Source organism: Erythranthe guttata, chromosome 2, assembly GCF_056151865.1.
Source record: "Erythranthe guttata isolate IM_541 chromosome 2, IM_541, whole genome shotgun sequence".
NCBI lineage: Eukaryota > Viridiplantae > Streptophyta > Magnoliopsida > Lamiales > Phrymaceae > Erythranthe > Erythranthe guttata.
Window position 1 is genome coordinate 8,254,378 of NC_142534.1, and position 14,533 is coordinate 8,268,910.

The following is a 14,533-nucleotide window of genomic DNA, read 5'->3' on the forward strand; positions in this document are numbered from 1 at the left end:
AGAGAGATGCTTTTCTCCCCACCCCTTAATGCGCCACCATAGTCTATCACGCACAAGCGAAAAAAGATCCTTTCTTGATCTACCAAAGGAGGCTGGAATACCTAGATACATGTCATGCGAATCCACAATCTGAAAACTAAGAATATCTCGTATTTTGCTCTTACATTCAATCAAAGTTGTTGACCCGAAACACATGGTTGTCTTGTCCAAATTAATCTACAGTCTTGAGACCTTGTCATATGCGTCTAGTATACGCTTGAGGGTGCGTGCGTCTGCTTCCGTTGTCTTGGAGAATAGAAATGAGTCATCTGCAAAGCAAACATTTGATATCACCAAAGTTGTTGGCGCCGCCACCTTCCCACCATTTAGTTCGCGTCGATTGACCTCTCTTTCCACTATCGAGATAAGAACTTCTCAGAAGAAGTGAAATGGATTTAAAACCTTCAAGATTATTTCCTAAGTTCAAAAATAGATACGAAACTAACAAAGTCCATTTTCTAAATGACTTTTTAAATTATTTCTTAACTATTAAGGGTGCTACAAGCGATTTTCTTTTATGCGTGATATCTAACGTCAACACGTCATTCTATTTACGAATATAATATTTTACAATGCAATTAATTAAAGAATATATCAAATGCATACAATGCCCAAATGTAAATTCTTAATTTGACTGAAATTAATATATTTTTCTTAAAATAGATCGTTATACATAGATAAAATTCGAAAACCAGCTTCTATATGTGTGTGTTACCGCTGGAGCCTTGGACTATGTTTGGATGCATTTTTATTTTGTTTTCATTGTTTCCTCAAAATAAAATGGATTTATTACACTTTTCAAATCATTTTCTCAAAACAATTTCAAAAGTTTCTCTCTCCTTCAGACATGATGTGACTGCTACAGTAAAATGATTTGACTGCTACAGTAAAATAATGTCTTCACTAAAAAAAAATAAACATCATTTCATCTTTCAATTTTTTTCTTCAAAAAACTTTTTTTTAACACCTTTAAACATGATTTGATTGCTACAATGTATTTTGTCTCCTTCCAAAATACAAACAAACATTACTTTCATTCTCAAATTATTCTCCCAAAACGTATTTCCTCAAACTGAAATTAAAATAAGATCCAAAACGCTTCCAAACATTTAAGTTTCCACTGCTTGAGCGATAAGTGATCCAATTAGAGTTTTTCGTATTTTTTTGCTAGAGCTATAACTTCCGTCTACTACTTGAAAGGTAATTCTAGTAGGTTCCATGATCCTTTACATTCTACCGTTCGAGCAGTGACTTTCTGTCTTGTGCTCCTTTCAATGACGCTCAAATTGTAGGTTCATGAAGCTCAAGTTTTGGACTTAGTTTGCACCCTTTTTCTCCATTTGACCAGCGCTTGGCTCCTGTTCGCCAATCACTCACTAGAAACAAACGACATAATGTAAATACTAGAAAACAAAAATACACGAATCTATTATAAAACAAGGAAATAATATACAAAAATAAGAGAGCAATGTAAAGAATTGATTGAAATCATATTCCATTCTCATTGATGTAATGTCATTATATACAGGTTATATGAGTGTAGAAATGAAAAGCTAATAACAACATAATAAATCAAATGAATGTTGAATAATTACAATATAAAATGAAGCGTATGAATCCCTTGATTATAGAAAAGGGCTTAATTGTGTTCCTCGATTTCATTTGATTGCATATCTTTATCATGCCCCGCAAGATGGACGGTTTTAAGGTTGTTGAACAAAGTCCAATCTTGTCTTTAAGGTTGTTGAACTGAAGTTGAGCAAGAGGTTTGGTAAGAGCGTCGGCAAGCTTATCAGTTGAGGAAACATGTGATACTCATAACAAACCACTTTGAACTTGTTCTCAAATAAAGTGATAGTCGAGATCAACATGTTTCACGCGTGAGTGAGAGACCGGATTGGAATAGAGACTTGTCACACCAATATTATCGCAATAAATCGCTGGAGAGTGAGGAAGTGTTACACCCAATTCCGTAATAATAGAGCAAAGAAAACAAATATCTGCCGAAGTTGATGCCACTGGTCGATATTCAGCCTCGATAGAAGATCAAGTGATAGTACGTTGTTTCTTGGAGCTCAAAGGATTGTGTCCAAGGAAGACAATGTATGCACCAGTTGATGTGTAATTATCTTTATTACCTGCCCTATCGACGTGTGAAAAAATGTGGAGTGCAAGTGGGGAAGCCCGGCGAAGACATATGCCATAATCTAATGTGCCACAAGGATATCGCAATACACGATTAACCGCATTCCAATGATCACTTGTTGGTTGCATGACTTGAGAGAGCTTATTTACTGTTTAAGCTACATCAGGACGAGTAAGAAAAAGATACTGCATGCTACCAACGATTGTTCGGTATTCAGTTGGATGAGACAAAAGGGTCCCTGATTGTAAAGTAAGAACCGGTTGGTGACTAATGGTGTGGAAGCAGGCTTGACTTCAGTCATCCTCGTTCTTGTAAGAAGATCAACAATGTATTTATGTTGGTTGAGGAAAAAGACCATTCTTGTGAGAGTTAACTTTCACGCCTAGTAAGTACGTCAAGGGACCAAGATCCTTGAGAGAAAAACGTTCTGCCAACTATAAAATAAAGGTATGTACTGATTTTTCATTATTTCCAATGATCATTATATCATCTACGTAAACGCGAAGATGAATAATGATGTCGGGGTTGGTGAAGATGAATAAAAAAGTGTCGGCAACGGAATTGGTGAATCCAGATTTGGGGACGGTTCTGAAAATTTTAAAACTGCAGTGAAAACTAAAAATTCTGAAATTTATTCATAGCTGCTGATACTGAAGGAGCCAGCTGCAAATTTTGAAAAACATTTGGACTGATTGCAAAATTTTCAAATATGGGGGACTAAAATGGAAATTTTGAAAATTTTAAGGAGCAAACTATAAATATCAGATTATGCAGCAAAATAAGCGACAAGTTTGGAATTATAGTGAGAAAATCATATCTCCTTTTCTTTTTCATTTGGATTGAAATTTCGTCTCATCTAAACCAATTATATAAAAGAAATCATGTACATACCTCCATAAATATGGATTTGGAATGAAATTTGCATCACCAAACTTTTGTGATTCAAAATCTTTAATTGAATTGGTCAAAATCATAACTATAGAATCAACGAAATTCTTTTGCTTTTCTATTGGTGCTTGATAAAGTTTATCGTAAAATGGATATATGTACAATCATTTTTCATATCTCTCACCACTCTTTACCTCTAATGGTGAGATAAAATTTATAAAGAATAAGCTTGAGCACCATAATAGCTATTTATGCCAAGATATCTCTTCAATTTTTTTATTATTGTTGTTTTCACTTTCAAAGAATAACAACAACTGAACGAGCTTTGTATTATGGTATGATATGCTATAAAAATTCTTTATGTTGATAGTACGAGTGCAACTTTAATTTTTATATTGCTACTTCACGAGCATAATTTAAATCAAAATGTTGCTATTGATGGAGCATTTCAAGTTACATTTTCCAATCACATGAATTAGAGAATATTTTCTCTTGCAAAATTCCGTTTTGTGTATCTTCAAGACACATATAGCAACATACCAACACTTATTGACTGAATTTAATTAAGGAAGAATATAAGGTGTTATATGTATATATATGTGTGTATTATAGACATGATTTGATACAATAATACTTTGTTGTGTCTTTAAGACGCATTCTCATATGAAATATTTGTCTATTTCTTCATGACACATTAATGGATCTTCAACTTCAATGATCCAAAGCTCATAGTTACGTTTCTTCTTGAGCTATCAAAAATTTTGAAATTTTGTGATATGTCTTATATATATAATCTCAAAATTTGAGTTTTATTGTTTAAAATTATGTACTCCAATTGAGTCTCAAGCCTCCATATAAATCGTTATAGTACTTGTCATAAAAAATAGTACTATAATTAACCCAAATCTTTGTATATCATTGAACCATAAGTGAATAATTCTTTTGAGTACAACATACTACTCAAGTCTCAAATTTTGAGTTTATGTACTCGATATGGGCCTCAAGCCTCAATATAAATCATTATACTACTTTGACCATGAAAGAATAGTATTATAAATGGGAAATACCCACTAACTCAAATTTTCAAGAGTCTTATCACTTAGGAGCTGATAAGCTGTTAGATCTTATTTTAAAAACTACTTTTTAAGGTGTTTGGATATGTAGCTTATAAATTACTTTAAGTTCTTATAAGATGTTCGGTTGTTTGGAAATATAAGGTCTATTTATCGCTATAATGGCGAAAAAATACATGAGGCCATTATAACTGTTAAACTTATTTGACTCAAACTCCTTTGTTCTAAAATATTATTATAACATTTACAAATAATTTTTTTCAAATAAAAATAATAATATAAAATTATATATTAAATAAACTAAATGATTTTTTTTTATGTTGATATGATATTTGACTATTTTTTTAAATTAAAATGATGTGTAATATAATATTTTAATGAAACAGGTTTGTGAAAGTTTTATTTTTTTGCCCCATTAATATAATAGTATAAAATAAAGATTTTTATTTTGAAAATAAACGTAATTTATTATTGAGATAATAAGAATATTCAGGTAATTCTATAACATTTAAATACAAATAGAGAATTTTTTTTTTACAATTATATAATTATTTTTTTTAAATTACAATTATTATGATAACTTTGATAATAAGATGTTAAGAAAAATGGTGGGGTATAGGTAATTTTTTAAAAAAAAAATTATAAGCTCCTTAACAACTTATTTTTGGAAAAATAGGATCTTTTGTAAAAAAAAATTACCAAACACATTTTAACAGCTTCTAAGCTCTTAAACATCTTATAAGATATTTTTAGGAGTTTATAAGCTTAGTCAAACAGGTCCGTTATCTAGGCTCTAGTAAACCAGTTTGTTGCTGCCATGCAGTCACCGGATCCATCACAGGGTGCTACAACGTCCAATCCTGTCATAGTTGCAGCGACTCCACCCAACTTTGCATCGGTTCTGACCCAAACAAGAAATCGACTCCTAGGTTGAACCATGTACTTATTGCGTCACGACCTGTTGCTACTGTAGATAATGCTCTGGCAGTAATATTCACGCAAATGGAAGTTGATCAAATCAATAAGCAGGTAGAAAATTCTATGGTGATGAAATTTTCAGCGGGTTGCCCAAGCCTTCATGGAATCCGCACCTATATTGCTTCAGAATGGAAACTCGAAAATGAACCTGCTGTGGGATTACTAGATCCAAGACACGTGCTGATTCACACAAGCTCTATCTCTGATGCAAAAAATGCCTTGTATCGCAGCCCCAATAAGATTAAAACGAGCTTGTTCAGGCTCTTCCGATGGACCCCTCAATTTGAGATTGGAAAGGACAGTAGCCGAATCCCGGTGTGGATTCGTGTACCCAAATTACCTATTCCGTATTTTAATATCTCATCCTTATAGCGGATATGCTCAGCCCCTGGAAATTTTCTAGGCGTTGATGATCGCTCACTAGTGTTCACGCAATCCATGTATGCCAGGGTGTGCATTGAACATGATGTTTCACAACAGCTACAAACCAAAATTATCGTAGGTACATACTTCGAAAGAAAAGGGTTGGTGGCAGGCTGCCGAATATGAAGGGAAGTTTGGCTTTTGTATCAATTGCGGTTTACGAGGACATATTACTGGCACATGCAGAAAACTCCGCAGTATTAATGACAACAAGGCTCCTTCAAATGGAGAAAATATTATTCCTTCCCAGAAACCATCTGCTCCTAAATTGTTGAAAAGTCCGACAATAAAGCCAGGGAACTCCATTGGTACACTAATGAGAAAGTTGGACAAGCCTTAAAACATACCGGCCTGATTAGTGATTCGGAGCAACATATATCATATGCCCAGTCACTTGTTTATCTTTCATTGTTCATCTTAGTTAATTATTATATCTAGAGAATAATCATACTCCTTTGTTTTGCTAGAACTTATTTATTAGGAGAATTTTAAATCACATATTTGCTTAATTGAAAATCAAAAGTTTTATTTTTATTTTTGAATAATATTAGGCGGCGGTTATATGCAAGCCCATTTATTTATTAGTTCAAAACCACATAAATGAGTTTATTAGTTCAAGCCCGTAAATTAATCTAATTTTATTACATCAAGACCAAAGATGGCAAATATACCTTTATCCACAAATAATACTCAAATACAAATAAATCCTATTTTTCATTTGTTCAAGAGCAAAAAAAAAAAAAAAAAAAAAAAAAAAAAAAAAAAAAAGAAGAAGAAGAAAATATCACGACTGCCGCCGCCAGACCGCCGCGACGCCGATCAGCGAGACTTCCACCGCACCGATGGTTTAAATATGATACGAGTAGAATAATTAGAAGGATAAATTAATTAATTAATAGTAAGTTAGTGGATAAATTAGTAGAATTAGTTATGGCATTAGCCCCTCAAGTTTACATTAGTTTCACTTTTGATCCCATGTTTTAATAATTTAACATCTTTTCATGGTTTTTTTTCTTGTTTTTAAATAATGGCTGAAATTTAAATTTTGTTGTGTTCTGATTGTTATAATTAGGTGAAATGTAATTTGTGGTTGATTGAGAAGGGATTTACGTTGCTAGCAAATAATAACTATTTGGAGGTATTTATTTGTTATATTGTACAAATTTTATTTTTTTTATTGTTGAAAATTTAATTTTTTTTGTTTTATTGTTATAACTAGGTGGAAGTGTAATTTGTGGTGGTTTGAGAAGGAATTTTTGTAGCTAGCAAATAATAATAATTTGAAGGTAATTATTTGTTATATTGTACAAATATAGTACAACTTGGGGTTGGAGCTGTTATTTTTTTCCTGTTTATTAAATAATTGCTGAAATTTTTATTTTGATGGTTTTTTAACTAGGTGGAAGTCTAACTTGTGGTGGATTGAGAAGTGATTGTGGGTGCTAGCAAATCTTCAATTATCTTTGAGGTAAATTAAATATTTTATTGGTTAATTAAAGTTTTACTTGAATTACACAATTAAAGTGTTATATGAATGTGTCAAAAAATTACGAATTACACAATTTTTTAAGTATTTATAATATACAAATTAATAGCTTTCGAACTCTCAAATTATAAAACGAATTAGAAAATATTAAATATTAATTGTTTGTTTTAACTGATTTATTATCTAATATTTAGTGTTTGTAGCTATAAAAAAATTAGAAAATTTTTAATATTTCAAAAAACAAAAAAAATAATCTCAAAATATCAAAATATAGGGTTTCAATGGCGACTCCGGGTAGGAATACTGTCAAAGTTTTCGTGTATATAGGAGGCCATATTGTTCATGAGGGATTGTCAGTGAATTATGATCAACCTCATCATACAGTTGTACGAGTGAAACGCGATATATCTTTCTCAGACTTCTTGGCGAAAATATACTGACGTTGCCGAATAGATTAAAATGAATTTGTGTTATCGGTGTCGGGCAAAATATCACGATGGTATCAAAATCAGTGGAGCGAGATAGTTTCTGAGATAACAAGTGATGATGATTTAGAAATCTATTTGCACCCGGATGAAGGAAACGATTCCATAGATGTTTATGTTGAGTCTCAGCCTTTATACAATCCTTTGATGCCTTCACAATTCACTACATCAGAGCCTCTCTACTCCCCTTCGAGACCTTCACAATTCAGTACATCAGAACCTCTCTATTCCCCTTCGAGACCTTCACAATTCACTACATCAGAACCTCTCTACTCCTCTTCGAGACCTTCACAACATTTTGATTTGAATGATGCGTACAATTCATTTATGCAAACAAGTCCTGAGTTAGTTGCGGTTACACAAGGGTTTTCTAATATGGGCTTTGAAGCGGGGCCATCGAGGCATTCTTATCAAAATCTTGGGGTACATATTGGAGAATCAAGTGGCATGAGAAATGCTCATGAAAATTTTGATCTTCCTAATGAAACTCGTCATTGCGATAATAATGATGACGATGATCCTTTCGGAGACGCACATGGGCCAAATGTTCGAAGCGACTCTGAACCCTCCGACCATGGAGACGATGATGATAGGGGTGAAGAGAACAATGATGAGAATATCGAAGCCGTTGATGACGTTGTACAAACAATATCGCAGGCAGAAATTCCATCAACTTCCCATGTTCATGTCAGCAATCCATCATTTGCAGAACCTCCTACTCAGTTTTATGATCCACCTTCGTTCTACTCTCTGTCATTTCCTGAAATCCCAGCCGATTCCATTGATGTTCCGTCGGGTATGTGGTCAAAATTTTATGATAGCAGCAAAGGTACTCTCGAAAAGGGGATGATTTTTGATAGTAAAGCAAGGGTCATTTCAGCCGTTAGAGACCACTCCATTCGATTTGCCAGAAGAGAGTTTAAAGTTATCGAAAGTACAAAAAGAACTTGGAAGGTTATCTGCAAACACGACACTGAAGCAAGACCTTGCAGATGGAGGCTAAGAGCATCAAGAATTGGGGATAAAGGACAATTTAGAATTGGGATCTACGATGGCGATCATAGTTGCGGTATGCAAGGGATGACAAACAATCATGGCAACTTGAACATCAATTATTGCGCCGCAATTCTATTGAAAAGTGTTCGTGAAAATCCAGTTTGTGAGATTTCAAAGGCAAGAGAGATTGTGACCGCGCAAATAGGATATGAGATATCCTACATGAAGGCATGGTACACTTTGAAGCGATGCAGAGAAAATGTATATGGAACATGGGAGAGTTCGGTCCAGAAGTTGCCAAAATTTATGAAAGCACTGCAACAAAGGAATCCAGGCACAGCTGTTGAGTGGGAACATCACGCGACAAATCATCCATCGAAATTCATAATCAAATACGTCTTCTGGGCCTTCAAGCCGTGTATTGATGGTTTCAAATATTGTCGTCGGGTGATCAGCGTCGATGGCACTCATTTGTACACTAAGTACAAACATAAGATGTTGCTTGTTGTGTGTTTGGATGCGAATCAACAAGTTTTACCACTTGCGTATGCAATTGTTGATGAAGAGACCGCAAGTGCATGGAAGTGGTTTTTCAAATGCATTGACAAACATTTACTTTCGGGCATATCAGATGGTATTTGTATAATTTCGGATCGAGGAACCGGTATTTTAAGTGCCATCGATTCAATGCCCGAGTTTAGGCCCCCTCGCATCACCCATCGATTTTGTTTGAGGCATGTTTGTTCAAATGTCAACGCCAAGTTTAAGAGCATTGTGGTGAAAGATTTTTGTTACGCTGCTGGAAAACAATCTCAGGTTTGGAAGCTGAACCGGTATTTGGACAAGATTGGGGAGGAAAATCCCAATGCACACAGATACTTGATGAACATGGATCGAGAAAAGTGGACTTTAGCACATGATGGAGGGTCTCGACGCGGTCAGTTGACGACCAACTTGTCCGAGTCCATCAATGGTGCTTTGAAAGGTGCTCGTAAACTGCCTGTCACAGCTATTGTGGATTTTACATTTCATCGAGTGGTTAAGCACTTTATTAATCGAGTAGCGAAAGGTAATAATTGGGAGCAATCGGGACAACGATGGGCCGAATTTCCATTGAAGAAGTTCAAATTATGGGAGGAACATTCGACGACCCATTACATGAGAAGGTTCAACACTCGCAACTACGCTGGTGAGGTATTCACCAGGGCAAAACCTCAAGGAGGTGGAAGAAAAACACATTGTGTCGATCTTAGGGCCAAAGAATGCTCATGTAATAAGTGGACCTTGTTTGGGATTCCTTGCTCTCATGTGCAACATGTATGTCGTGATTTCCGTTTGGATGCCGAAACTTTGGTTGCCGAGTACTACAGTGTTAGAAACCATAAGAACACATATAGTGGCGTGTTTCACCCTTTGCTGCCTGAAATGTGCTGGGAGGATGCAGATTTTGAGCTATTTCACGATGTTACCCTACGGAAAGCTACACGACGGGGTAGGCCAGAAAGTACTCGTATTCGTAACGAAATGGACCGACCACAAGTGCGTGCTAGAAGAAAATCTCGGGCAACACAAGAATCACACTAGTTATTTTATGTGTTATCTTATGTTATGTTAGGTTATGTTATGTTATGTTATGTTATGTTATGTTGTGTTCGTTATGTTATGTTATGTTATGTTATGTTATGTAATGTTTGTTATGTAATGTTTGACTTGAAAATTCGGTTTCGCTTTCGCTTTCAAATGGCTTTGACTCGGCAAAAATACCTAATAGAAATAAAACAAGAAACGCAATAATATATACAAATAAAGCCGAATCTCGGACGAACGAAGACCAAAACTCGAAGATTTGATAAGCAAAAATCGTGCAAAACGACCACTTATCAATAATCATAATCATAATCATAATCATAATCATAATCGTAATCATAATCATAATCATAATCATAATCATAATCATAATCATAATCGTAATCATTATCATAATCATTATCATAATCATAATCATAATCATAATCATAATCGTATCGTATCGTAATCGTAATCGTAATCGTAATCGTAATCGTAATCGTAATCGTAATCGTAATCATAATAGTAATCGTAATCGTAATAATAATAATAATCGTAATAATAATAATAATAATAATAATAATAATAATAATAATAATAATAATAATAATAATAATAATAATAATAATAATAATAATAATAATAATAATAATAATAATAATAATAATAATAATAATAATAATAATAATAATAATAATAATAATAATAATAATAATAATAATAATAATAATAATAATAATAATAATAATAATAATAATAATAATAATAATAATAATAATAATAATAATAATAATAATAATAATAATAATAATAATAATAATAATAATAATAATAATAATAATAATAATAATAATAATAATAATAATAATAATAATAATAATAATAATAATAATCATCATCTTATGTGCTTTCACATGAACTTGAAACAGGATTGAAATGGAGAACGCTGTATACGGTCCCCGATATCCCTCACTTCTGTATCTTCAGAATGATCATAGATCAAGTGCTTTGACAGAGTCTAATATGGATACGAGCATACGAGTTAGACGAAGTGATCATGGGATATGGAGTGTCTTTCATAGGCCGCACAACCCTCATCCTCATCCTCGGGTGTTATGTTATTTGGTCCAGATGAAGTTATATGGTGTATATCGATGTCGACGTATGCAAGCAGATTGGGCACTTATCACTGCATTAGTAGAGAGATGGCGCCAGGAGACTCACACATTTCACTTGCGTGTAGGGGAGGTGACAGTCACCCTAGAGGACGTGGCGTTGATATACGGACTACCGGTTGACGGACGTCCGGTCATAGGAGTTGATACTCATCGTAGGACTCGTGAGTGGCAGCAGTATTGTATGACATGGCTAGGATTTGCACCGGATTCATCAAAGATAAAAGGATCGAAGTTGAGCGTCAAAGCCCTTAGTGAATATTTAATCAATAATCCCGTTCTTGATAATAGTACATATGAGCATCTTGTTCATTACACTCGAGGGATTGCTTTTCTCATAGTAGGGGGGATTATGTGTCTCGATCACACTGGCGACTCTATTCCGTTGCTGTATTTGAGACATTTAGAAGATCTTGATGCTGTCAGTACATATAGTTGGGGTAGTTGTACTCTAGCAGTCCTCTACCACGAGTTGTGCAAAGCATCGAAGATATCTGCAAAAGAAATCAGTGGTCCTGTTCAATTATTACAGGTAACATAATAAATTACTTATATAATTTAGTACATTAATTCATTTAATTTGCAGTTTATATTATAAAAAATTTATATTCTTGTATTATTTAACAGATATGGGCATGGATGCGGATTCCTCCATCAAGGCCCATACCTACTCTGGCGAAATGGGGCACAACACTTGAGTATGCAGGATATGAGTTTCCCGTACTACCTTACGGTGCACGGTAATGGTTTTGAGATTTATGTTAAATTATTTTTGCATTATTGTTACGGTGATTTGTGTATTAATTTTTTGTATCTATAAATATAAGGGTTTGTTTGAGCCAACTTCCACTATATTTTTCTAACATTTTCAGTCAATTTTACTTGAAAAAATTTGATATTTTTCTTTTTTTCCTCAAAACATTTAATTACTTAGATTTTTTTTTTAATTTTCTAAATAAAACCTTTTATTTTTGTCATTTTGAATTTCTTTATTTTTTTTTAAATGTCTTTCGGCAGTTCAAATTCTCAACAACAATATGATTTTGAACCTTATCTTTATTATTATCTTAAGTTTAATATATAATAATATATCACAGGTGGACCAACCATGTCAGCTTCATTGAGACTGGTGCACATGTTCTTCGTATTTTTAGGATGATGTTGGATCAGATGCTCCCAGATCAGTTTATATGGACGCCATATGATCTGGATGATCCGGAGTATCAGTCTGTAGGTGGTGATTCGGCGATCACATGTAATGGTATATGGGTATCGAGAGTCCCCTTGATATGCTACGCAATTGTGGAGATGCATCGACCAGACAGAGTAGTACGTCAGTTCGGGATGGTACAACCCATACCTGAACCTCCTGAAAATACTGAGACGGATTTCCGGATGCACGTCAATGCTAACCGTACAGGTGCTACCAACCGAGACTGGAGGCTTACACATGTTTCGCATGTTACCGCTTGGGATAATAGACTCGATTATATTGTTGATTATCCATATGTCAGTGACAGTCAGACTACAGAAGATGGTTATTTTGAGTGGTATGAACTGCACACACGTCGTTTCATATCACCGATTACCCCATCTGATCGTACAGGATTTCAGGTTGGAGGTCAGATTTCAATGGATACAGTGGTACGTATTCAAATTTATTTATTATAAAATTTTGTGTATTATATAATTTTTATTAATGTATGTCTTCTAAAAATAAAATATTTCTTATTACTTATTTCAGATTCAGCATCTTCGATCGTTGATTGTTTCTGTTGATGGCGGAGACATGCCCCGGGATGGCTATCGTTCGTATTTACCGACTCTCAGAACATGTCTTAATGTCTTAGAGTCTCGACACGGACCTTCAGATAGTCCTCAATCTGAGATGCCTTATACTCAGACTCACTCTCAGACTCAGACTCAGATACCACTGTCTCAAATGCCTCAGTCACAGACTCAGATGTACGCTGGCGAGGCAGGAACTTCTTCTCGTGCATATTATCCGGCATTCGATAATTATACAGATCCTAGATCACACGGGCATCCATCTGGTATGTTTAGTACCTTTGATTTTATTTTTAATACTATCTACAACTGTGAGTTTAATTATAATCTCGTTGGTGCAGATCCGTACACCCCATACCCCTACTTTAATCCGAATATGAATTCGGAAGACCCAGTTCATTTGGGGTCTACGCATCAGTTTTCGTCTTCGCGACCGGTAGATCATCAGATCACACCTATTCCTTATTCTCAATCCGCAAATTCTTCGAGTGATGAGGATGAACAAGTTGGTAGAGGGCACAGGACTAGAAGGCCCCCGAGATGTGGCACCGGAGGTCACCGTCATTGGTGATATTATTATTGTATTTTATGTTGGTTATTTATTAAAACTTTTTCGTATTTTAGTTATTCAATAAAAAAACAAATTAAATAAACTAAAGGATTTAGAGACAAAAAATATTTCCCAATAATTAGGCATTTTATTTTTATTTAATAAAATATGGAAATCGGACGGAATGGATCGGAAATGCCTTTTTTGGAAATTTTCCAATTTTTTTGGAAGTTAAAAATAGGTTCCAATTTCCGTTCCAAAAAAATCGGAATTTCAAAATCCATTCCAATTTCGGAATACCTCGGAATCGGCGGAATTTCGGAATTTTCGGAAATTGCATTAATTCTTAATGTTTTGTTCCAAAATCGGAAATAATGGTAATTTTTAGTATTTTTTTTTAATATTTTCGTAATTTTCCGGCAAAAGGCAAGAATCCAAAGCAAAGTTCAATCAAATAAAATTTAAACACTTGTAAAAACAACATAATTGATTTATCAAAGCAACTATAATTCTTGCAAAACATCAATAGAAAAATAATTCATATATATATATATATATATATATATATATATATATATATATATATATATATATATATATATATATATATATATATATATATATATATATATATATATTTCCAACATAATTCAAACATGATTATTTCAGAAATACAATCGGATCGGAAATCAGAATTTCCAATAATTTTATATGTAATTCCAATTCCGTTCCAAAAATAATCGGAAAAATCGGAAATCGGAATATCGGAAATTGGAATGAAAAAAAATGTTCCAAATTCGTATTATTTTATAGTGAATTATAAAATAAATTGCATAAATAAATGAAGGAAAATTTTTAAAATACAATATATAATTAATTTAAAATTAAAATTCAATTAAGTATTCCAATTTAACAATAAAAAGAATTAAGTAAATTTAAA

General features: G+C 33.6%; 1 protein-coding gene across 1 annotated transcript; it reads left to right on the top strand.

The window, feature by feature from the left end:
- Window positions 1-6,617: 6,617 nt before the first annotated feature.
- On the top strand, window positions 6,618-13,804 carry LOC105976938 (serine/threonine-protein phosphatase 7 long form homolog). The gene is made up of 8 exons (XM_088826841.1): window positions 6,618-6,685; window positions 6,767-6,833; window positions 6,947-7,015; window positions 11,010-11,787; window positions 11,883-11,995; window positions 12,353-12,899; window positions 13,000-13,309; window positions 13,385-13,804. The coding sequence occupies exons 4-8, from the start codon at window positions 11,017-11,019 to the stop codon at window positions 13,612-13,614; spliced, it is 1,971 nt and encodes a 656-aa protein (XP_088682967.1). The 5' UTR covers window positions 6,618-6,685; window positions 6,767-6,833; window positions 6,947-7,015; window positions 11,010-11,016; the 3' UTR covers window positions 13,615-13,804.
- Window positions 13,805-14,533: the final 729 nt, after the last annotated feature.

Bases quoted from the DNA above. Each gene is read 5' to 3' on its own strand.
- LOC105976938 (XM_088826841.1), top strand. From the start codon at position 11,017: ATGGAGAACGCTGTATACGGTCCCCGATATCCCTCACTTCTGTATCTT. The intron at 11,788-11,882 runs GTAACATAATAA...ATTATTTAACAG, and splicing joins GTCCTGTTCAATTATTACAG to ATATGGGCATGGATGCGGAT. The intron at 11,996-12,352 runs GTAATGGTTTTG...AATATATCACAG, and splicing joins GTACTACCTTACGGTGCACG to GTGGACCAACCATGTCAGCT.